Genomic DNA, 22,822 nt, shown 5'->3' with positions numbered 1-22,822 from the left:
ATAGTCAGTTATTAAATTGTTCTTAATCCATGAGTTTTCATGTCTTTTCCTCCGATTTTCCTCCACTGGAAGCGGGGGGAAGGTGAGCAGGCAGCTGCGGGGTACTTTACTGGGGAGCAGGATGAGCGGGTGGCCATGTGGTACTTAATTGTTAGCAGAGGTTAAACCATGACATTCCTTTTTTGTCACCCAACCTGGGACTTGAACCCACAAACCTGAGAGTAAGGGTCTCATGCTCTACTGAGCTATCCAGAAACATGGTATCTGTCACGTATCAGGTTCCAGGTCATTGGATATCAGTTTAGAACTGTATCTTAGGCAATTCTATCTAAAATGAACAGTAGCTACCTGGCACACTTGAATGTCTGCCACTGTTACCTCCTCCAGTGGAGGAGGAGAATCGGAGGAAAAGACAAGGAAGCCCGTGAATTAAGAACTTTTTAATAATTGAATATAAATGAATATAATAGTGATACTAATAATATTAACAATAGTACTACTTCTAAGTAATTAAAATAATAGAAAATAAAACATACGATACAGTTGCTCACCACCTACCTACTGACACACAGCCAGGTCCTGAATAGTGAGCATCAGAGCCAGAGAGCCCAAGAGAGATTGCAGCAGAGTCCGAGCAAGCCCCATGAGTGACAGCACGACTGGGAAAGCCAACTGACCCACCAGCTCACGAATGTACAAGTGAGCTACAGTCCCCCAGCCCACTCCCAGTATGAGAGTGTACTTACTCAGTACTTATGTACTAAGCATGACGTGTTAAGGAATTAAATGCTTCTTTGGTTAGTTTGGGTTAGCTGTCTGAACTGCGTGGTGCCCACCCCTCCCCAGCCCTCTCCCTGCTTGTTGTGAGAAGGCTGGGAATACTGGTGCAGTATCAGAAGCTGAAAAATACCTTGGGTTGGTTCAAGCACTCCTTAACACCATCTGAAAAATGCCTTATCAGTACTATTTGCAGGGCAAATCCAAAAACCTAGCCTCGCACCAGTAACTGTGAAGAAAATTAACTCTGTCCTGACTAAAACCAGAACACTGAGTTGCTATAAAACTAATGGTGTGTTTATCTGTATTTTGATAGGTTTTGCTGAGAACAACAGCAGGAGATATAGATATAGAATTATGGTCAAAAGAGGCTCCAAAAGCATGTCGAAATTTCATCCAGCTTTGTATGGAAGGTAATGACTGAATGGGATAGGAGTTGTTGAAAGTATTTCATGTTCAATCTTTGTGCCTTTTATGTAAAACAGAAGTCATAACTATGTTTTAACTTTGATATATGAATGCATTTGTTTTTATTTAGAAAGTATTAACGAACACTCAGACAGTGTTTTTCGAGGTTACTAAAGAACCTGGTAGAAAAAATACTGGATGGTTTTCTCAAATGTGGCAGATGACAGTATTAATGAAAACTTGTATGTTTAGAGGCTTTGGAAGGCTTATCTTCAGCAAGTCTCTACAAAGTATAACTACTTCTTTAACGTATATATGAACAGGCAGTGATGCAATACTGATATCCTCCAAAAATTCTTATTTCTCTGTCAGTATTTTTCCTACCTTTTCGGTTTTTTTCATTAGTGCTTCTGATGTTCCATTTGCTCTAGTTTTATGTTGATGGAAGCTCTGTAACACTCTTCACTAAAATAGTGGGTATGAGAAGCTCCCTATTGCACAATCTGTAACAGGAATTTCTGAAGGACCTGGTGCCTTTATGGGTTTTCTAGCTGCTGCTGTTATCCCATTTATGCGTTTATAGAGTGGTTGAGTTCTTTTAGCCCTTCTCTGTTAAGGCAAAATAGCAGTCTAGGATTTGTGCCTCTAGCACAGATCCAGTCTGTTCTGTGTTCTTACACCTAATGTGGAGAATTTGTGCAATAGTAAATAAATTTCTTAACCCTTCTAAGTCCTAGGAGTTCAGTTACAATTAGTGTTAAAGAACTAGGCTGTAATTCCTTTCTGAGTTTGTCTGACCTTTGTGTAGGATTCTGTGCTTTGTCTAGTAAATTTGGGTGTTTTTCCTATGTATCCGAGCATATAACCATCGGTGAATATATCTAGCTATGCTGTAACATTTGCAGATCCTCCTTTGTCTTGGAGCATGTTGCAGATTTATTTTTATTTATTTGAAAAAATCAACAAGAAATATATGTAAAAGTTAAGTTTTCATTCCTTTTGTTTTCTTAGAATTTCCTAACCCTTACCTGAAAGACAGATAAAAGAAGAAAATGTAGGGAGCAAAATGTACCACATATTTCATTATGTGAAAATGATCGGTTTAAGTACACTGAAGGTGGTGAGAAGTGTGACACCTGTGTTCCATGCTGATGAGTGAAAATGTTAATCATTTGGTGTATGGATATGGCTAACGATGTATGTGAAATGTTGGCTGGGACAGACCATAATAATTTTAGCTCTGCTTTTAAATTGATGTAGGTTGGTAGTATCATTCAAGTGATGAAACTTGAAAGCTGACAAGAAAATAATTCGTCAATATCATTTTGTCAGTGATGTGCAGTGTCTTTTGCAACAGACACATCGGACACCTTGGGTTTTGTTTTTTTTTCATAACTCTCATCAACAATAGCTCTCAGTAGCTGAAATACAGTCACACTGATCAAGACAGTGGAAGGAGGAGGAAACCCAATGGAAATGGCAGAATCCAGTTACAGTACTTGCTTTCTGGAAATTCAGTCTCTGGACCTCTTTGCATAATCTGTATGAAAGTTTGATTTTGAGACAACTTACATGTATTTAATATCCTCTTCTTTTTGATTTCCTTTTTTTTTTTTTTTTTTTTTTAGAATATTACAATAACACAATATTTCACAGAGTAGTGCCTGACTTTATAGTGCAAGGTGGTGATCCCACTGGTACTGGATCAGGTGGAGATTCAATCTATGGCGCTCCCTTCAAGGTACATGTCTGTATATCTTATGCATTAGTTTTTGGCTATTCTCTGTCAGTTGTTCTTCTTACCATGTTAGGTTGTGAGAAAACAGACCTTAGAAAAGCAACATTATACCTGTACAGTAATTGCTTCTACATGTTGCTTCACTACTTTTGAATATGTGTTTTTGAATTGAGAATTCTTAAATCTAGCTGTTCTGATATTGCAATGAATGTATAACCTTACTAGCATGTACTTCACAGATAGGGAGAGGGAAAAGTGAAGAGTAGGTGTTGAGATGTGACAAACTTGGATGCAGAAATGTACATTGTTTATGCATACGGCATCTCATTTAGCACAGGTTTCTGAGTGTTGTATATGTATTTATTGGTATTATTGTTACCAGCAAGGTTCATCTCAACCAGGAGGCTCAGATCCTGAGTGAAGCTACACACACACAGCAGCTGTGCTCTGTTCTGCCCAATTGTTTTATTTCAGATGGTGCAGACACCTTTAACTCAAGATTGAACCTGCATACCCTGGCTTTGGGCCTTCTGTCTCCCTGTTGCTAAAGTAGACTCATACATTGGACACAAACATGAAGTGTGTGGAAGAGATTGGTACCTGAGCAGAGAACAAAACAGATATTGCCAGTATAGTAGTAGTATCGCTGCTTAAAATTGGTGGTATCTCAATATTGCAGTATTTAGAATTGTGATACTACCATGGAATTAATAGATTGCTCACAACTTTCACCTTTCTTTAAAAGGTGTCCTATTCTGTTATCTTGTGGTTCAGAAGATGTTCTCATGTTTTTTTGCAATGCTGTACTATTGCAACCTGTTATTGAGCGTCTAGGTATTTTACATGAATTGGGATTTTTCCCCTAAATAATGTGGCTAACAAGAATGATAGTTTTACAAGAAATATTGGAAATGCTGTTACTTTTATAAATGTTTTGGATTTTTTCTTTAATATTAGGGGGGATAAGTTCCAACAAAAATAATGAATAACAATTGACTACTAGCGATGATTGGAAAAAGAGGAAGTTAACAAGGCTTAGTTTTTATTAAATCATATGTCTTTCTAGTATTGAGACACTAGTTTCTAATTTTTTTCTTTGGTGTTAGTTGATTATGTCCTTATGGTTTCTTTTGGAAGAACGTTGTTCACTTGTTGCATTATTATAGGCACTAAGAAGAAAACACATTGACTAAAATAATATTTTCTGCTAAAAAGTAGAAACTTTTATGTACAAGTGGGGCATTAAGTTTCAAAATACTTTGGTTTTATTACTGTCTGAATTTAAAACAAAATTAACAGCATATTTTCTGCTTCTGCCTATTGATGTAAATAAGCCATAGATAAAGAAGTGAAAAGGTAGTTATGTACTTAAATAGTGTTCTTTCTGTCTTTTCCAGGATGAGTTCCACTCACGATTGCGGTTTAATCGAAGAGGACTTGTTGCTATGGCTAATGCTGGGCCCCATGATAACGGGAGTCAATTTTTCTTTACACTGGGTCGTGCAGATGAACTTAATAACAAGCACACAATCTTTGGAAAGGTCTGCTACACGCACTAGAGTCCCAGTTTGATTTTGACCTAAGTTTCTCTGTATTCAAAGCCTGTTTTAGTGTTGTTGCTGCTATGTACATTTGAAATTTATTTCACTGCTTTATAAGCCCCATTCTCTTTGTTTCCCATGTCTGGTAGAAATGTTTCTATGGGTTGTTCCCATAATTATCTGCTTTACTGTTGTTATTCTTCTAAATTATAAGTTTGTGTTGTGCTTCCTTTGAATCTTACTAAAATTATTATGGCTCTGTCTTATTAATCGCTTCATCTAAGATTGGTGACATTTTAGAAAATTCTGTTTATAAATTCTAATTACCCAAGAAGAATCAGGAAAATGAAAAATGTAAGATGGATTGACCACTCTCATGATTTACTTGAAAGAAAGTAAACCAACTATTTTTTTATTTCACAGTGGTTTTTATTCTCCTGTTTCACAGGTCACAGTAGGAATTTGACATCTTCACTTGCATGTGCTCTCAAAAATGCAGGTTTAGCTGCCTTAATCCTTCAACTTTTGCTATTAAATTAAAAAAAAATCCTATATAATTTGTATTTTGAAAATTCTTTACGTAACAGTTGCCTTGCATTTTGCAGAATAATGAACAAAAATTATAGACAAGAACTTTTAAGCCATTTTTATAAATTTGTCAGGTTACAGGGGATACAATATATAACATGTTGCGCCTGGCTGAAGTAGAAGTTGACAAGGAAGAGAGACCTCTCAGTCCACACAAAATAAGAAGCAGTGAGGTGCGTATATTCTGGTTTAAAACTTAAAGTTTTAAAATTCTTTTGTTCATAGTCTTCAGAAAAACTGTGTTCTAGTACGAAAACTTGGCAGGTATTTTTATATATTGTTTTAAAATACTGAATCACTTAATTATAACAGAATACTTACTAAAGATGTGTCTAAAATATTACTTTTTTAACAGGTTTTGTTTAATCCTTTTGATGACATTGTTCCAAGACCAAATAGAAAGCTGAAGAAAGACAGACCAGAAGAAGAAACTAAAAAGTCGAAAGTAAAAGGCACAAAGTAAATATATACAGCATAACTGGTGGTTAATTTTCTTTCGCCTTTAATTTGCAGCTTGGTAATGTACTGTTTCTGCTTTTGAGATACAGAGCTTCACCACAATGCACAGGGGAACATTCTCTAATCTTCTTAAAACTTATTTCTCTGTTTCTAAAGAGATCATACAAATCGGGTTGCTCTGACTGAAGTGGTTTCTGTGCATCAGTGGATCTGTAACTGTATCATGCATGCTGATAGTTTGTTGCAAAAGAGTAAAAGATCGCTTAAGCCTTTCCCATGGTCAAGAAAATGCAGTTTTTCTTTTGTGACTGGAATAGCTCTGAAGTTAGTAAGACCTAATACCTAGGTTGTAGTTCAGTTGTTTGAGGTTTTTGAACTTGTCAGCTATGACGGCTCTCCCACTAAAATACTTAGAAAAAGGCATTCATTTTAACATGGGAAGTTTCCATTTCTGTGAATGAAATTTTTTAGTTATAAACATGCAGTGAAAAGGAAGAGAATCACAGAATGGTTTGGGTTGGAAGGGACCTTAAAGACCATCTAGTTCCCACCCCCCTGCCATGGGCAGGGACACCTTCCACTAGATCAGGTTGCTCAAAGCCTCCTCCAGCCTGGCCTTGAAGACATCCAGGGATGGGGCATCCACAGCTTCTCTGGGCAACCTGTTCCAGTGCCTCACCACCCTCTCCGTGAAGAACTTCTTCCTGATATCTAATCTAAACCTCCCCGCTTTCAATTTAAACCTGTTACCTCTTGTCCTGTCACTACAGGCCCTTGTAAAAAGTCCCCCCCAGCTTCCTTGTAGCCCCTTCGGGCACTGGAAGGCTGCAATAAGGTCTCCCCGGAGCCTTCTCTTCTCCAGGCTGAACAAGCCCAACTCTCTCAGCCTGTCCCCATAGCAGAGGTGCTCCAGCCCCCTGAGCATCTTCGTGGTCTCCTCTGGACTCCCTCCAACTGGTCTATATCCTTATGGTGTTGGGGACCCCACAGCTGGATACAGCACTGCAGGTGGGGTCTCAGGAGAGCAGAGTAGAGGGGGAGAATCCCCTCCCTCGACCTGCTGGCCACACTTCTCCTGATGCAACCCAGAATATGGTTCGCTTAGGACACCTGAAGTGCGTGTATGCTGTCAGTTTTGTTGGACAGAAATACAACATGTTGCAAACACGCTGGTTTCAACATAGTGAAAATAATAAATTTCAAAAACAAAAATTGAAGATAATTATTTCTTTTAATTCCATTCTGCAAATGTGCATGCGCTGATGCCTTTCTGAGCTGTCATATCTTGAAAATTTTGTGTTTGGTAGTTTAGTGTTGCTCTGTTGGAGGAAAAAAAAAAAAGGAAAAAATGCAACTGCTCTGTTCTCAGAGCTGTCAGCATTTGAGTCTCTGAAAGTTACGTCAAGGCAGAATTTCTTAAATTTTGTCTTACCATTTTGTAAATGATGCTTAGCTATCCTGATTAATTTGTCTCAGGAATAGAATAGAACATGCTTCTCTAATTATTCATGATTTATTGCAAAACAACATGTTGTTTGAAATTGGTACATTTAGCAGGACAGAAAGTATTTTTATTTTTTAAATCGCATAAAGTAAGAAAGTAAGATGTTTAAAGTTTATAGAATGTTAATAAGACAGTATTTAAAGTTTTAGTAGAAAACGTGTTTTCTCTCTTAAAGAAACTTTAACCTGCTTTCCTTTGGGGAAGAAGCTGAAGAAGAGGAGGAGGAAGTCAATAGAGTTAGTCAGGTACTGTACCAAATCATTCCTGTTTTTCTTTTGAACTTAAAATTACCTTTCTTGCATGTTCGTGAAAAGCTTTGAAGTTCTTAATCTTGTTTTTGTGTTTGAGTTTTGAACAGTAATGCTAAAAATTACTTCAGTTTTTATGATTCTACTATTTTAACATGTTGAAAAAACAGGTTCTTAACTTTTCTAACTTTGAAGTTGCCTTCAGTTACTGCATGTTATCATTACATTTCCGTATACACAAAGTTTCATATTTCATTGTGTAGATGTATGTCTGCTCTTTAAAAGTCAGGGATGTGATAGGTACTTTTTTCTTTTTCACCTCCTTAATGTTAAGAGTGTGATTTGATGGTAAAATACTTGAGAGTTGAAATGCATCAACATTTTCATTGCAAGTGCATTCTTAGCTCCATTTTCTTAGGCATATCCATTCTATGTGCAAAATTAAGTGGGGTTATTGTGAGGAAATAGTGCATTATCATAATCAAATATTGCACTATTGTGAATTGTCCACAGTCACAGAATTGGGGTTGCATAGGTAGTCTTTGATCTAATGTTTCCTTAGCTGACTTTGCCACTTAAATGAGGCTTGGTTAAAAATTTTGATTAAAAATAGTAGAAGTTTATCACAACAGTAGTTTTAACAGTTTTTCTTTCTTGTTTCTGCTTACCAGTTAGACTAGCTATACTTGTTTACCTTAACATGCTTATCTGCCGTTCTGCTCTTGGTATGTGTCTGGGTTTTAATATTGCATTTAACTCAGTTGCCTTGATGTTCTTCCCTTGCATGCCAAATATTTGCCTTTCAGTTTAAAATGACCAAAATAGAACATAATGTCCTCCATGAGAAGCCCAGTTTCAGTGTTGTCATGCTGTCTGCAACTCAGCCTTAAAATCCAGTCCTTATATTTGTCCTGACTAAATTCGGGACTAGCTGTAGCTGGGAAAATAACCAAATCAACTGTTTATGAAGAATTTATATTCGGGGGTTTGTTGTGGGGTTTTATGTTTGATTGTTTCCCAGTGGAATGGAACCTTTTCTTCCCCAAGTCTCATTACTTGTTTCTAATAGTTCTAGATCAGTATCTCTGTAGTTCTGGACATTATCTTAATCTTGCATAAGTTGAAGTATGTGAACTTCAGCATCAACTTTCATTGCCTTGTTTTAATAAGAAGAATTCAAGGTGAAGTTAATAAGGGGAGTCTTTGACATCTAGAAATGCAGAATCCTGTGAACTTTTTCTGGTTGCTAGATGAAGTAAGTCTTGCTTATTTCTTTGTAAGAAGGGTATACTTTTAAGGACTGAAGTTGAGAGGAAAGTCTGCAAGTAACTGAGAAATCCTCTTAACAGATCTGGGAAAAGGGAACTTTTTCTATTAATTTTTTGGTGCAGTGAGGCTGAGGCTAAAATTATCTAAAATGAAATTAAAACATGCATGTATCAGGTTGAAATTTTAATGGTATTTGTTGGTTTCATGTTTTACATGTGAAAATTAAGAATTCTTGTCTTAATCACATCATACTTACCAAGTAAGTACTGAATTTAAGATTGCCTCCATAAGCCTTTTCTCCATCTTTGCCATTATGAACAGTTTTCTACTCTGGACTTGTTGAGCCTGCACTACACTTAGATTAACTGAGGGAATATATTTTGCCTTTGCTCCAATGCATAGCCAGACTTTTGTTCCTGAGACTGTACCAGAAGGGTAAGTGGGGATATGGATTGTGGTAACTTTAAAATTAAAAAAAAAAAGGGAGGGGAAATGGAGGAAAGGATGAGAATGATTACACCCTGTTTCTTACAGTATGAAAGCTGAGACACAGAGGTAAATGAGCAATTAAATATACAGAGAAAAAGTACTTTTCCCTCTGGGAATTTAAGTCGTGAACATTATGCCACAGAACATGATTAAAGTCAGAAGTATAAATACTTTTGAAAGGAGATTAAACAAGGAATTAAGGCCATTGGCATCTTTTAAAAAGTTACAAGTCAATTTGTGTCTTCTGTATCAGGAGAGTCTGAAACGGTTATATTATAGAGTATGAGTCTTAAAAAGAGAATTTGTGTACACCAGGACGTTATAGAAGGCAGAGATAACAGGGTTAGGGAAGTTTATGTCAAGGAGTGGCAAAAGCAGAATGGCTGCATGAGGGAGGGCGGATGACTGGACAAGAGTGATTCCAGCACAGGCAGCGCACTCACCAGCAGGGACACAATCCCACAGGGTCTGGATATAGTAGACAAAGTTGGTTGATGGTAACAGGGTCCATCAGCAGTCCCAGACACGGCAAGCAGTGACCAAGACAAAAGTCTGCATCCAGCGAGTCCAGTCAGGAGAGGCAAGAGATGGGACTGGAGACAGGCCAGGATCTACAATGTGGGTCCAACAGGCCCATCCGGTTCAACAGAAGTACACCCCTGATGTAGTGCAAGCCGTAAGTGGGTTCTCAGGCCTGAGCTGAAGTGGTGCTCATGGGCAGAGGACCTCCAGGTAAAACTCCTCAAGGCCACTAAGGCTGTTAATGCTCTCAGGGACTTGTCACTGGGGCCTCCAGTTGTTGTTGATTAGTGTTTAAACTGAAGCTTTCAGTGTCCAAACTGCTCATTTAATTGCCTCTGCTTGTTTGGAGCAGTTTACAGAGGTGATAAGCACCTGTCTTATGTTTTATCTAGCTCCTGAACACACACAGAAATTACTTGTTGAAGGGAGTAATTTTTCATGTTGCTGAATGTGTTAGTCTTTTTTTTCTACATAATAAAAAATTTAAGTTGTGTTTAAATGAGTAAGATTTTATTAACCACAGAACTACTGTCTTCCTAAAAGGATTTTATAAAATGCTGCTCAAATGAAGACATTCAGGTCACAATACAGGCTGTTTCTGTAACAGAGATCTTCTGTCTGATTTCAGTCTGAAATTTAAGTGTACGTTTTGGATTAGCATAGGGAATGCTTTCTTACTGCTGTCTTTCTGCCCGAAGATCTCTCGTGTTGTTAGATTTATTTGGCTGCTTGCTTCAGTAGATGATTCCTGCATGATGTATCACAGATTGATGTACTTCAGGTTGTTAATTTTTGGTTGTAGGTTTGGTTTTTTTTTTCCCTAGGGGTCTAATTAGTGTTCTACCAGTTGCTAAGTACCACTTTATACACGGTAATTCTTTGAGTTGTCATATATCATTATTGGACAGTCAAGTTAAAGTGTTACATCTTCTTTCACTCAAGTATATATGTGCTAGACCATGGATCTTTATGATGTGTAATGATTGTGAGGATTAAAATACCTCTTTTATTTTTTTTCTTTTTTTTCCTCTTTCCTTTAAAATTAAGTGCATTGCTATTTTAAAAATACTTTTTAAATCCATGGCATGAATTTGATTCTCCTCTTTTCTGGAATGCTTGCTCTGTTTGTCTGCTATTAGAAGTGTTTATGCTCACTGGTTAGCATAAAGCTATCAAGAAGCAAATCTTTTTCTTACCATCATTATTTTTTACCATATATTCCTTCAAACACAACTTATAATACCTTTTTTGTTTGTTTTTTAACAGAGCATGAAGGGAAAAAGTAAAAGTAGTCACGATCTACTGAAGGATGATCCACATCTAAGCTCAGTTCCTGCTGTCAAAAGGTTAATATGTCGTTTCCAATTTCCAGAAGAGATTTACTTTCAGGATGTTAGACCTAATTAGCATAATGTACATTCATTTTTTGTCTGTTACCTTTTAAGAAATTAAGAATGGCAGTGCTGGATCAGACCAAATACTCCTCTAACCCACTATGCTGTCACCACTGTTGGCCATCAGTGGATGCCTAACAAACAATAAAAGCAGGGCAAGCATAAGGTTTACGTGAGTAGTCTCCCATCCTCCATCTACTTTCAGCTCAGGGGACTGTCCGAGTTTGATATGGTTCATCTGTTTAGTAATAGAGCTCACATCAAGGTACTTACTCAGTCTCTTGTAATATTATTCACATTCACACGCTCCTATCTCCCCTTTTTGTTCTGAACCTGACTTGTACTGGCATCATTTGATAAATTCTAACTTATGCTGGAAGAAATATTGAGCAGTCAGAGTCCCCTTTAAAATTCTCTTTATAATTCTCTTTACCACAATCCCTTCTTAGGCCGTCTTTTCTAGCCTTAACTTTAAGTCTACTCCCCTTCACACAAAAGTTTTTCTGTACTTGTGGTTATTCTTGCTGCTCTTCCCAACTACTCTTCTATTTTTTTTTTTTAAACTAAACAACATTTTAAAAATTATGTGGATAATAAATGTGTATTCTTGCGTAACGATGGTCTCTGTTTTCTTCTCTATTTCATCTTAATACTGCTTAACTTCTGATTTGCTTTATTAATCACTGCTGAGTATTCAGCTGAGTCAATTCCATGAAAATATATCAACTCATAGAATTTGCTTATCATAGAATCAAAGAATGGTTTGGGTTTGAAGGGCCCTTTAAAGGTCATCTATTCCAAACCCCCTGCCTTAAGCAGGGACATCTTCCACTATGTGAGATTGCTCAGAGCCATGTCCAGCCTGGCCTTGGATGTTTCCAAGGATGGAGAATCTACCACCACTCATGGCGTCCTGTTCCAGTGTTTCACCAACCTCATTGTAAAAAATTTCTTCCTTATATCTAGTCTGAATATACATTCCTTTAGTTTAAAACTATAACCCCTTGCACTAATGCTACAGGCCCTACTAAAACATCTGCCCCTTTAAGTATTGAAAGGCTGCCGTAAGGTCTCTGCAGAGCCTTCTCTTCTCCAGGCTGAATAACCCCAGCTGTCTCAGCCTTTCCTCAAGCAGCTCCAGCCCTCTGATACTATTGTAGCCCTTCTCTGGACCTGCTCCAGCAGGTCTGTGCCCTTCTTATGTTGGGGGCCCCAGAACTGGACACAGTACTCCAGGTGGGGTCTCGAAAGAGGGGAGTACAGGAGCAGAATCACCTTCTTCGGCCTGCTGGCTACACTTCTTTTTATGTAGCCCAGGATATGCTTGGCTTTCTGTGCTGTGTGCACACATTGCAAGCCCTTCTTGGTAAGCCTGCTTTCAATCCGTTTCTTCCCTAGCCTGTATTGATACTGGGGGTTGCCCCAACCCATGTGCAGCACCAGGCACTTGGCCTTGTTGAATCCCCTGACATTCACAGGGGCCCACTTCTTGAGCTTGTCCAGGTCCCACTGGATGGCATCCCATCCCTCAGGTGCATCTACTGCACCACTCAGCTTGGTGTTATCTGCAAATTTGCTGAGGGTGCACTGGATCCCACTGTCTGTGTCACTGACTAAGATATTAAACAGTTCTGTTCCCAGTGTGGACCCTAGAGGGGCACATCATGTTCAGTGATGGTCATCTGGGAGGTCCTTGTTCTGTCTTTGGGACTCCTTTTCCTCAAGTGCCTAGCTTTACTTTTATCTACTTCAAATTTCATCTTTAATTTTATTTCTCATTCAGATCCTTCTGCAATTCTTCAAACTCTTATCTTTACTATCCTCAGTAACTTAGTATTTGAGTAACTTAGTATTATGAAAAATCTTGGTGACCTGGCTGCTTGTCTGCTTTGTTACTGAGCTCACTGAACAGCTCAAGCCCCAACACTAACTACTGTGGATATATGCTATCGATCTTCCTCCACTGCAAGAAGTGATTGTTTTCCTCTAACTTCTGTTTCCTGTCTTTTAACCATCTACTTACTTATGAATGGACTTTACCATCACTCCAGGACTATTCAGTTTCCTTAAAAACCTTTTGTTAGAGATTCTTGAGATGTTTTGTTAGAGATATGTGAACCAGATAATCAGAGAGATCATCCACAACCATGTATAGCCCCTTGAAGACACTCAGAGGTTGGTAAGGTAGTTCCCTTTATAGCAATGCCACAAATCCCAAGTAGGGAATTTTACCTTTTATGGTGACTTCTACTTGATCTGGACTCGCATCAGAATTACAGACCTGGATGCATTTTAAGCATTTGCTTTAATTTATTAATGTTTTGGATTTTTTTTTTTAAATTATGATCTTCTATTAAGAAATACTTCCACAGAGAGTTTTCTGGATTATTTTTTAGATGAAATTAATGTAATTTGTTCCAACAAATTTATGATTTCTTTGATGAGCTTGATTATTTATTGGTGGCTTAGAGTACACCTCAAAACCTGGGATTTGAAAACTCCTTTAATAGCCTTTTAGTTGTTTCTTTAACATAACTTCTTTTTCAAGTTGTGGGATGGAAAAATCTTCAGTGGTCTTTATTATTAGTTTGTGATAAATAACAGTGGATGTGTTAGACTTGGTATGTTCAAATGGATTCCTTTTTTAATACATCTAACTGTACCTGTATAACAAATGAAAATTTTGATGTTAAGCTTAGTTATCAGTATAGTGCATGTCAGACATGCAATGTAAAGAAGGCTTTCCAAAATTTAGACTATTCACAATGAAATGCTAGAAATTGTTTAATATATGAGATCAAAACCATCCATATTAATTGAGTTTTGTTGTTTTCTTATTCTTTTAACGTTATACATTAGTGTTTTGTCTGGATAGCTCAAGATATGGTTAGGATTTATCCATTGTGTGGTTTTGTCTTGTGTTTTTAAACATTTCTAATTATAAAGGATTATGACAGTCAAATGACAGAAAATACTGTTCATTGATACTTCTAACGTGAACGTGAGGTTGATATAAATGAATAGGTTGACTAAAATTTCAAATAGTTAACTGAACAATTTTTTTATTTAAGGACTGGGGTTTTTTTAAACAGTATTTTAAATCTCCTCTGGTACTTCAATGTAGTTATGGTTATTTTTTCTTCTTTTAGTGAAGCATCAAGTGAAGAAAGGGATTTGAGTGAGGTAAGTAACATTTGGGGTGGTTTTTTTACAAATAAGTCTTTGGTTTTTACTGTCTGGTAATTAGATTGTCATAGGGAAACAAGTGCTACTTTAGAGATTTTGGAAAACTAGATCAAGTCAGATTTCCAGCAAAAGGCTGGAGGCCTATTCAGAGTTCTGAGGTTTGGCCATTGTGGACATTCACAGGAGCGTGGACTTAGCGTTGCATACTACCTACTGCATTTTATAAAAACTACTTACCAGATATTTCGGTCAGTTGCTTAGGTATATGGGATGTTACATACCACAGAGCAGCAAACCATTAACAAAAGTCCTGAAATTCCTTGTGTTTTTTTAAAAAAAAAGAGTCAAGTTTGTCATGAATAATGATATAATTTCAGTGTCTGAGGGGAAATCTATGTATAAGTGAGAGTCCTGAAAGATTTCTTCAAGGAAACAAAATTTCAGTGAATATTTATCACTGAAATTGTATTAATGAAGAGACTCACCTCTTGAAGACAGGAATGGTGCAGAGTAAGGTTGCTGGCTGAATTACTAGGAATGTCATCTGTGATTCTCCAGACTGAATCTTGAAGTATAGTTTTCCGTATCTATCTACCATGCACAGGTACTCCACTGTTATTTGATGCGCTGTGGAAGTAAAGGAAGGACACAATCTATCCCATGCTTGTCCCCCCACCCCTCAAAAAGAAAAAAAAAAAAAAATCCTGATTCCAACCTGTTTCCGGTTGTTGGACACCTTCTGCTAGACCAGTTTGCTCAAATCCTCCTCCAACCTGGCCTTGAACACTTCCAGGGATGGGGCATCCACAGCTTCTCTGGGCAACCTGTTCCAGTGCTTCACCACCCTCTTCGTGAAGAATTTCTTCCTGATGTCCAATCTAAATCTACCTATTTTCAGTTTAAACACATTATACCCTGTCCTGTCACTACAAGCCTTAGCTAGAATCTAACATTTCAGGCAGTTATGTGATCCTTGTAAAGCAGTAATAGTATTTTATCATCTCTCTTGTATTTACTTCAGTTAACACATCACAGGATCACTTTTTCATTTACACGGCTGTAACTCATTGGTAGTTTTATAGCCATCCTACGAGCAACTAATTCTTCCAGATCTCCCTACCTCCCCAGATAACAAGTCCCTAGTGTGTAAGAGAAGCTCTTGTTATTCACTAAGTACCTGACCTTGCTGTTCATGCTATTACATCTTATCCTTCTTCTCTTACTCCAGTCCTCAAGGGCATACATTTCATGCTTTGAGATCTGGATCCTTTCTATTAATAGTACGTCATTTAACAGTGTGTTAAACTTCTTTTCGTGCCTAAGTCATTAATGAAGACATATGAAATATATTCATAAGACTGAATATTTTTTGTCACATCAGTGATATTCTTCCTTTTCCCATTTCTGGGAAGGCCACTTTGCTTTTGTCACTAGAGGAACACCATCATGGAACCGAACAGCTGAGATGTCCTGTATTCCACTCTGTCTGGAAATGTGTTAAATATCTTAGTTGGTAATGAGACTTCAGAGAAATGAGAGTCTAAAAGGTAGGAGATTAGATGATATTAATGAGACAGAAGAGGGACGGAAGGAGGAGATTGGGCAGGAGAAGAGAGTAGAGTTGCAGGAGAGAAGGGGCTGAGGAGGAAGGTTATAATCTTATTTTGTCAGGTGTTTTTCTAGAATAAAACTGGTGAAATCCTGTGCAGAATGAGGGGAATGGAAGGTTCAGGAAGTAGGGCATTCAGTTGATTTGGACAAGTTGAACCATTTTAGCTCTCCCATTTTAAAATACCACAATGGAACCCCCCTTCTGTTACTCAGATTTCTGTAATTTTTAATTAGCTACTACCTGGCCACTGTAGTTTGTCTAGAATTGTCCATTTTTATTTTAGAAATTCTCCCATCTAACTCTGTGCTTCAGGGAAATGCTCTTACTGATGCCCTGACCAAATCTCCACCAGGAGTCTGTCTTTACCCTTGACTCTTAAGCACTTCGAACTCAGTCCTGTCAAATTCCTTTTCTGTACTCTGCCCCCTACCACTGAGGTCTATTGTCATTCCGTCTCACTGACACTTAATCAAGTAAGCATACCTTTTGGGAATTTTCATTTTTTCCCCTGTCAAACTAACTTTCTGGGAAATTCAGTGAAATGCTGATCCTTTTCCATTTTTCTTCATTTAAAAAGAATAGACATGGCTCCCACAGCAAGCTTTCTGCTATTTCGTTGACAAAAACATTCAGCTGTTCTACTGTGCTGAATACTCCCACATTTCGTTTTTTATTCCCAACTGGTCTTCTCTTGTCTGAGTCTAAAATCTAAGCATGGTAGTCTGAAGAATCCTAAATAGGAAATCCAGGTCTTGATCTTTCTCTTATATTCCAAAAATTGGGCCTCTTGCTGCTTTTATATTTCTTCCCTTTCCCCCTTCGTGTGTTATTCTTTGTGTTATTTTTCCTCTGATCTGTCAGTCACACCCAAGACACGTACCTTGTCTTTGAAGTGTTCCTTTTCACGTGGTGCCATCTGACCGTCTCCTGGATTCAGTACAGTCCTACAGAATACCATTTCTCAGTCTGTCCTTTCTCTCTGTGTAGATAAATTACAACTGCATAGCATCTTATGCTTTTTCTTTAGCTAATTAGCATCACTCCAAAGTAAATACAAAAAGATGGTGCCTTCTAGTCTTTGACCAAAGATCCTTCCATTAAGATTCATGCAGGCTTCCTTCTTCAATGAAGAAAGTAGTCAAAGTTAGATCGCTTGGTCTGGTCAGGCTGCTTCTTCATTAGTGAAAGGAATAATTTGATTCTTCCTCAGATGTCTTTGAACCAAGGTGATTTATCCCTTTTTGCCTCCTCTGATAGGTCTGGAAGGATACTACCTCTATAGCAAGTGAGGATGAGTGGTTCCACAGGTTTTCACAGCCTCTTTTGATCATTCCCACATGGAGACTGATGTGCGAACCTCTCCTACCGCATCATGGCTGTAGTATAGCCCTGTGGCAGGAAGTTCTTAATAAGTTTTGTTTATCTTTTAGTGGAAAATAAAAGAAATGTTTAATGTAGTGCCTTGATCAAATTTTGTATTCATGAACAGTGACGGGACTAATATCACATTACTATGAGATCTTCTGCAGACCTGTAAGGGTTTACAGTCTAGAATAGAATGGTTTAGTGTTTTAAGCCATTAAAAAGGTTATAATTTCTATATGAAAAAATACTTATTATATTTCTAATTTTTTGTTCTTTCTGAAGAAAATAAAGAAATATTTGTTTGAAAAGTTTGCTTTGAAATTAAATATTGGTCTTTTTCATGAGGAGTTATCTCTGAATATGGGAAGTTTTTCTTATGTTCTGTAGTAAAAAAAAATCTAAAGGAGAACTGTATAATTTTAAATCAATAAAGGAGGAAGAAGAACATGATGAAGATGCTGATAGTGAGGAAGATGAGGCTGCTAGCAATAAGAGATTTAAAATAAAAGAACGCATTGCCAAGAAGTTGAGAATTGATACATGTGAAAATGCTAAACAGCAACTTCAAGAGGAAGAAACTAAGACAGAAAAGAAAACAACAAGTCGCAGGTAAGTACTGTGGGGTTTTGGGGTTTTTTTTTTGGCCTTCACATTATCTACAGTTAGATTTTTCTGCTGAATTCCAGTTTTGCAGTTACAACACTGACAGGTTAGTATTACATTAAAATTATTCCCCTCGCCACCCACCTCCAACTGTAGAAGATGAAATTGCCTATTGCTTTCTTCTTTCTTAGTTTCATTTGTCAGTTTGAGCCAAACAGCTAAGTTGTATTTTGTTACACTGAGCACTTGTTGATACCTTGCATGGGAGTTTTATTTTCCCTGTGAGTTGTAAATCAAGAGTATTTATATGTTTTTATTGTGCTTTACTTTGTCTTTCTACACAGTTGTAAGATTTTTTTCCAACACTGCAATTGATACATCAGTTTTTAAATACCTTCTGGGTTGTTCCTGGTGGGTTGGAATATGTCTGTGTTTAGCAGTCTAACACTGTATTCAAATGACAGTAGTGGTATTCAGCTCTTTAAAGACATAAAATGTGGGTTCCAGTCATGTAATATAGCTGTGCCAACCTTCATGAACATCTGTACTGATTAACACTCAATTTTCAGTGAGTTAATTTGTTTTCTTGGAACCCTGTGTCTTGGCAGTCTTCCTTCCAGAGCTGGTTTGGGAATTTCTGCCTAATAATATTTATATTGCATAAAAACATTCATCTTGTATGCACGTGATGTGTAGTGGTCCTGATGGCAGCCTTACTCGGAATTATTGTCCAGTATTACTAGGAATTATTGTCCCGTATTTCAGTAAACGTGGTCTCCAGAAGCTGCTGAACAATTAAATCTTTGATGTTATGAAGTTCAATGTGTATATTTAGTTATTTAGTGAAACTTACTGGAGAGTAAGAGGAGGAAGCATCAAAACCGTAATTTAGTTGTCATAAATAACTGCCTGATGAAATCATTTAGACTTTGCCTATACTGAATTCTGCATGTGTACTGGCTGTCTTACATTGTCCCCCACACCAGTTACCTCTGAGCTGAGCCATTCCTTCTATTCTCTTTTCTTCATTATTTGTTTGTTTGTTTGGGGTTTTTTGTTTATTTGTCTTGGTTTTTTGTTTGTTTACCCCCACTGCAGGTATGGTTTTATATGTAATGGCCAAGGCACTCTGCTAACATGGAAGAATCCAGAACAGTCTGATAAAAAAAATACCTGGTAGTCAATATAAATGCTTCACAAGGTCCATAGCAGTTAACATCCCTATTAGTAACTGAGAAGTAAAGGCTTTAGGTCAAGGCTTTAGGTTGAGATAAATTTGTTGTAGTAGTAATACACTTAGAGATAAAGTATGTATTGAAGCTTTAATTGGAAAACAGAAGGAAAAAACAAAATCAGGTTTTTACAGCCATTAGAAATTCACATACCTGTCTTGCACCCCCTGCGGGTTATTCTGTTTTTATATGACTATATATACCTGCTGAAAATAAACCCAAATATATCTTATTGAAGAAGGGGCTGTTGTCAGTTATGGTTACATTATCTTAATTGTAAAATAAGACTAATTATTAAAAGAAAAGGGAAATCCCACCCTGACATTTGCAACTTGATGGGTACTGATGTGATTATTTTTACTGAGAGAATTTGATATGATTTTAAAAGCAAGGTTAGAAAGTTTTGAGCATACCACATGACATCGTGTTTTTAACTCTGTGTGGCCTCTATATTTAGAAGCAGGCCATGGTTTTAGGGCGGTAGAAACACTTGTGTTATTCTGGATATCTTTTAACATCGCTATATGAAAATACACCAATTTTAAGTGTTACTGTTTGTGTACCTCGTTTTTGGAGCAGTGAAAAGCCCAGTAAAAACATGGCCAAGAAAATTATTTTTATTAACTACTTAATAGAGTTTGAATAGCTCCAGAAAGTAAAGTACTCATGGGATTTAAGCAGGAAATTCAGTGCCCTTTTCTGCATCTTCTCCAGTATTGATTTGAATCTAAGGAGCAATCAGGTACTGTACAGAAGCCTTTGTAATTTGAGCGAATCTGAGTAGGTTTCAGTCAGTTGTTTTTTAGGCCTAGATGATGTAACTTCCAAAGTTCCTTGTAATTTTATGTTTCCTGAAGAGAAGACTCAATATACTTAATAGCTGGAGATAAATAAGAAGCGCAATAACATAAAAGGATATAGTAAAGAAAATCTGTACTTTAAATGGGCATTAGTTTTTCTTGTCATATGATTTTACTTTTAGTGAGAGTCAAGGCAACAAACTTTCATTCTCAGGCAAACTTCATGTGGTAAACAAGATCGGTGTGTTCAGTTCTGTAAACTGATGCTAATCCATTTCTTTTGGAACCACATGTAAATCTGATCTCTTTGTAGTGTCATGTGGTGTTATGTACACCAGCACAAAACTGTGTCGTGAGCGTTGGCTTTCTGTTCTTCATTCTTTTCTCTCTATAAGAGCACCTATATCACAGTAAATGTAGTGCCATGTTTTCATGGCTGTGCTAGATAGAGCTAGGTATTGTTTCAGAGGACATATACAAGACATCTTCTAAAAAATTAGCCCCTGTTTTTCTTTTCTGTGATCTTTGAAGTTGTGCTGTGTGGCTGCTTTGGAAATTGGTGGCAGTACTATCTGCTGTAGACAGCTGGTCCACAGGAGGTATACTGAGATCAAGGAGGATGATGGATAACTTGGATTCCAAAATCTGATTACTAGTCCTGTGCATATTCCCAGTGATAAATTACATGAATATTTGTCATGTGTTGATTAAAATGGTTGTGTGTCAGTATGTGGGATGAGTACATGAGGTAGTTTTCTTTCACAGGTCTTGCAGAAACATTGTGCTGAAGCCGCTTCCTGTCTGCAGAAACAAGTTAATTCCTGGTTTTAAGTACTCTGCCTTCAGTGGTTGATTAATCCTGCACCCTAATAATGTTTGTGATACTAGCCTTTAAATTCACCAATACAGAATAAGTATAAGCTTCTCAGAGATGATGAACTGTTCTTGGTCTTGGAGATTGGACAGATAGTTGTTAGATTGTCGTATGGGATAGTGGAGGTGAGGATTCAGAAATTTGAAAGTTCCTCAAGAAAAGCTTTTTTGAAAAACTGCCTTCAAGCACATGGCAGCAAAATAACATCTTCAGATTAGCAAAAGACATTGGACACTGTACATACTTACTACCTACCTATCTGTCCAACAACCTGTCTACCAATCAGTTTAACTGTCTGTTGAGTTTTACAGGAATGGCTTCAGTGTAACAGCCAAATGGGTTATCTTAACTCAGAAGAGGGTTTTATTGGATGTATTTTTAGCTGTTGGAATCACAGTCTTGGGAGACACTGCTTAGTACCACAAGTAACATCAATTTCTAGACTTACTGTTTTCCAAATAGTTGTCTGGCATCCTCTGGCATGAAAATCAAAGGCATGGTATTGTTTGTTTTAAATAAGGTGTTACTCACTTTGAAGTCTGATGAGATAAAGTAAGATTCATTAAGATAAGTAAGATAAGTAAGATAGTTTCATTGTCTGGAATAGTGACTTTTTGTAAGTGTACAGGAGATGATTGATAATATTCTCAAGGGATTTTCACCACCCACCGTAGTCAAGGTGTTTGTTGATCAGATCAGGCAGAGATGTGGGAGGTGCAAATATCAAACGTAAAGTTGGATCCATCATACATAGCTTGAAGGATAATGTCTACTAACATATCATAGGTCCAAGAAACATCTGTTATCTATTGGATATTTACATGTGTTAATAGAATAATTCAGCTCCTAAAAATAGTTTTTCAGAGTACTGACTCTTAACATGCATGACTACTTCTACATATCTGTGTTCATTTGCACCGGTCCTGTTTCTTTTAATATAAATCAGTTTGGAAAGTCAGAGGTTGCACATCTGTTTCAGAGAAACAATATGGAAACAATAGACACCTTCACAAATTCATGGTACTGAGATCCAGTACCACTTCTAGATACAATCATACTTGGAGTTCTAAAATGATGAAGTTAATTTTAGTCATTTCAGTATACATTTGAACCTTTTGTGTATGTTTTTAAAAAAAATTGAGATACTTTCCAATTTTGTATTAGATAGGAAACCTCAGAAAAAAAAATTTTGTAGTAATTCTGGTAAATTTTTAGAGAAATTTCATATGTCTGCTGTTTTTTTATTAGAAAGCTTAAACCTAAACTTCAAAGTAGAGAACAGCTGTTTACATTAAGGAATGCATACAGACGGAAGAAATGTTTGCCATCGTTGCAAAGTAATCAAGTTCATCAGCATTACAACAGGTTTGTAAAATGTCAGTCATGAGATGATCATCTGAAGGCTTCAGAGTAAACAGTCCTCTTTTAGTTTGGTAAAGATACTGGGTTTACATTTGTTTTCATCCTGTAGGTGGAGCTCGGGCACTACACATTTCTAGTTACCAGCTTTTCAGAATATTCCCTACTTCTTGTTTTTGCAGGCCATGCATTTTCTAAGTACAGTTGACTGTACAGTACTTGCACTCTGCATGTACAGTACTTGCACTCTGCATGTACAGTTTTTCACTATACAGTTAGCAATTTCAATAGTGTCCTTACAATGGATGTGCTATTAAATAGTAATAAGAAATAGGTCTATAATAGCTAAACTATTGAGGAAGAAAAGTTGACTTTTCTTTTTGAGCAGTTAGCATAATCTGAAATAACTCTATTTCCTGTTGTATATTTTTCTCTTAATAATCCCATTAATTGCATTTGAGCTAAGTAATCCCATTTCTTTTGTCTTATAAGCCATCAGTGGCTATCATATGAAGATGAAAAGTAATAGTAGTTACTATGAACTACTATTGTAATTAATAATAGCTATATTGCCACTTCTTTTGCATTCCTAGTTTTTCTTGTATGCATGTTACTTGTCATGGGTAAATCATCTTGTGAAGCTTTAGACATCTACTGCATGTATATATAAGAAACTACTTGCTTCATCCTCAAAGCAAAAGTCTCTAAGACTTTTTGTGATGTAATTCCTCTGACTTGTTTTCCTCCATTTGTTAAAAGACAATATGAAATAACTAGTTTAATTACAGATATCTGCACTTGCTCAAATTATTTGCATTGCCACTGTAATCATAGAATCATGGTTTGGGTTGGGT

General features: G+C 37.0%; 1 protein-coding gene across 1 annotated transcript; it reads left to right on the top strand.

The window, feature by feature from the left end:
• Positions 1 to 1,093: 1,093 nt before the first annotated feature.
• CWC27 (CWC27 spliceosome-associated protein homolog (S. cerevisiae)) lies at positions 1,094 to 17,709 on the top strand (the record flags this gene model as incomplete). The annotated part of the gene is made up of 9 exons (XM_010158559.1): positions 1,094 to 1,190; positions 2,814 to 2,926; positions 4,321 to 4,464; positions 5,127 to 5,225; positions 5,408 to 5,511; positions 7,191 to 7,260; positions 10,810 to 10,889; positions 14,087 to 14,120; positions 17,534 to 17,709. Coding segments are annotated over 9 exons (917 nt in total), but the record flags the coding sequence as incomplete, so codon positions are not given.
• Positions 17,710 to 22,822: the final 5,113 nt, after the last annotated feature.

Source organism: Eurypyga helias, unplaced genomic scaffold, assembly GCF_000690775.1.
Source record: "Eurypyga helias isolate BGI_N326 unplaced genomic scaffold, ASM69077v1 scaffold33459, whole genome shotgun sequence".
Classification (NCBI taxonomy): domain Eukaryota; kingdom Metazoa; phylum Chordata; class Aves; order Eurypygiformes; family Eurypygidae; genus Eurypyga; species Eurypyga helias.
The sequence above is the reverse complement of the archived record's forward strand: the minus strand, read 5'-3'. Positions and strand labels throughout refer to the sequence as shown.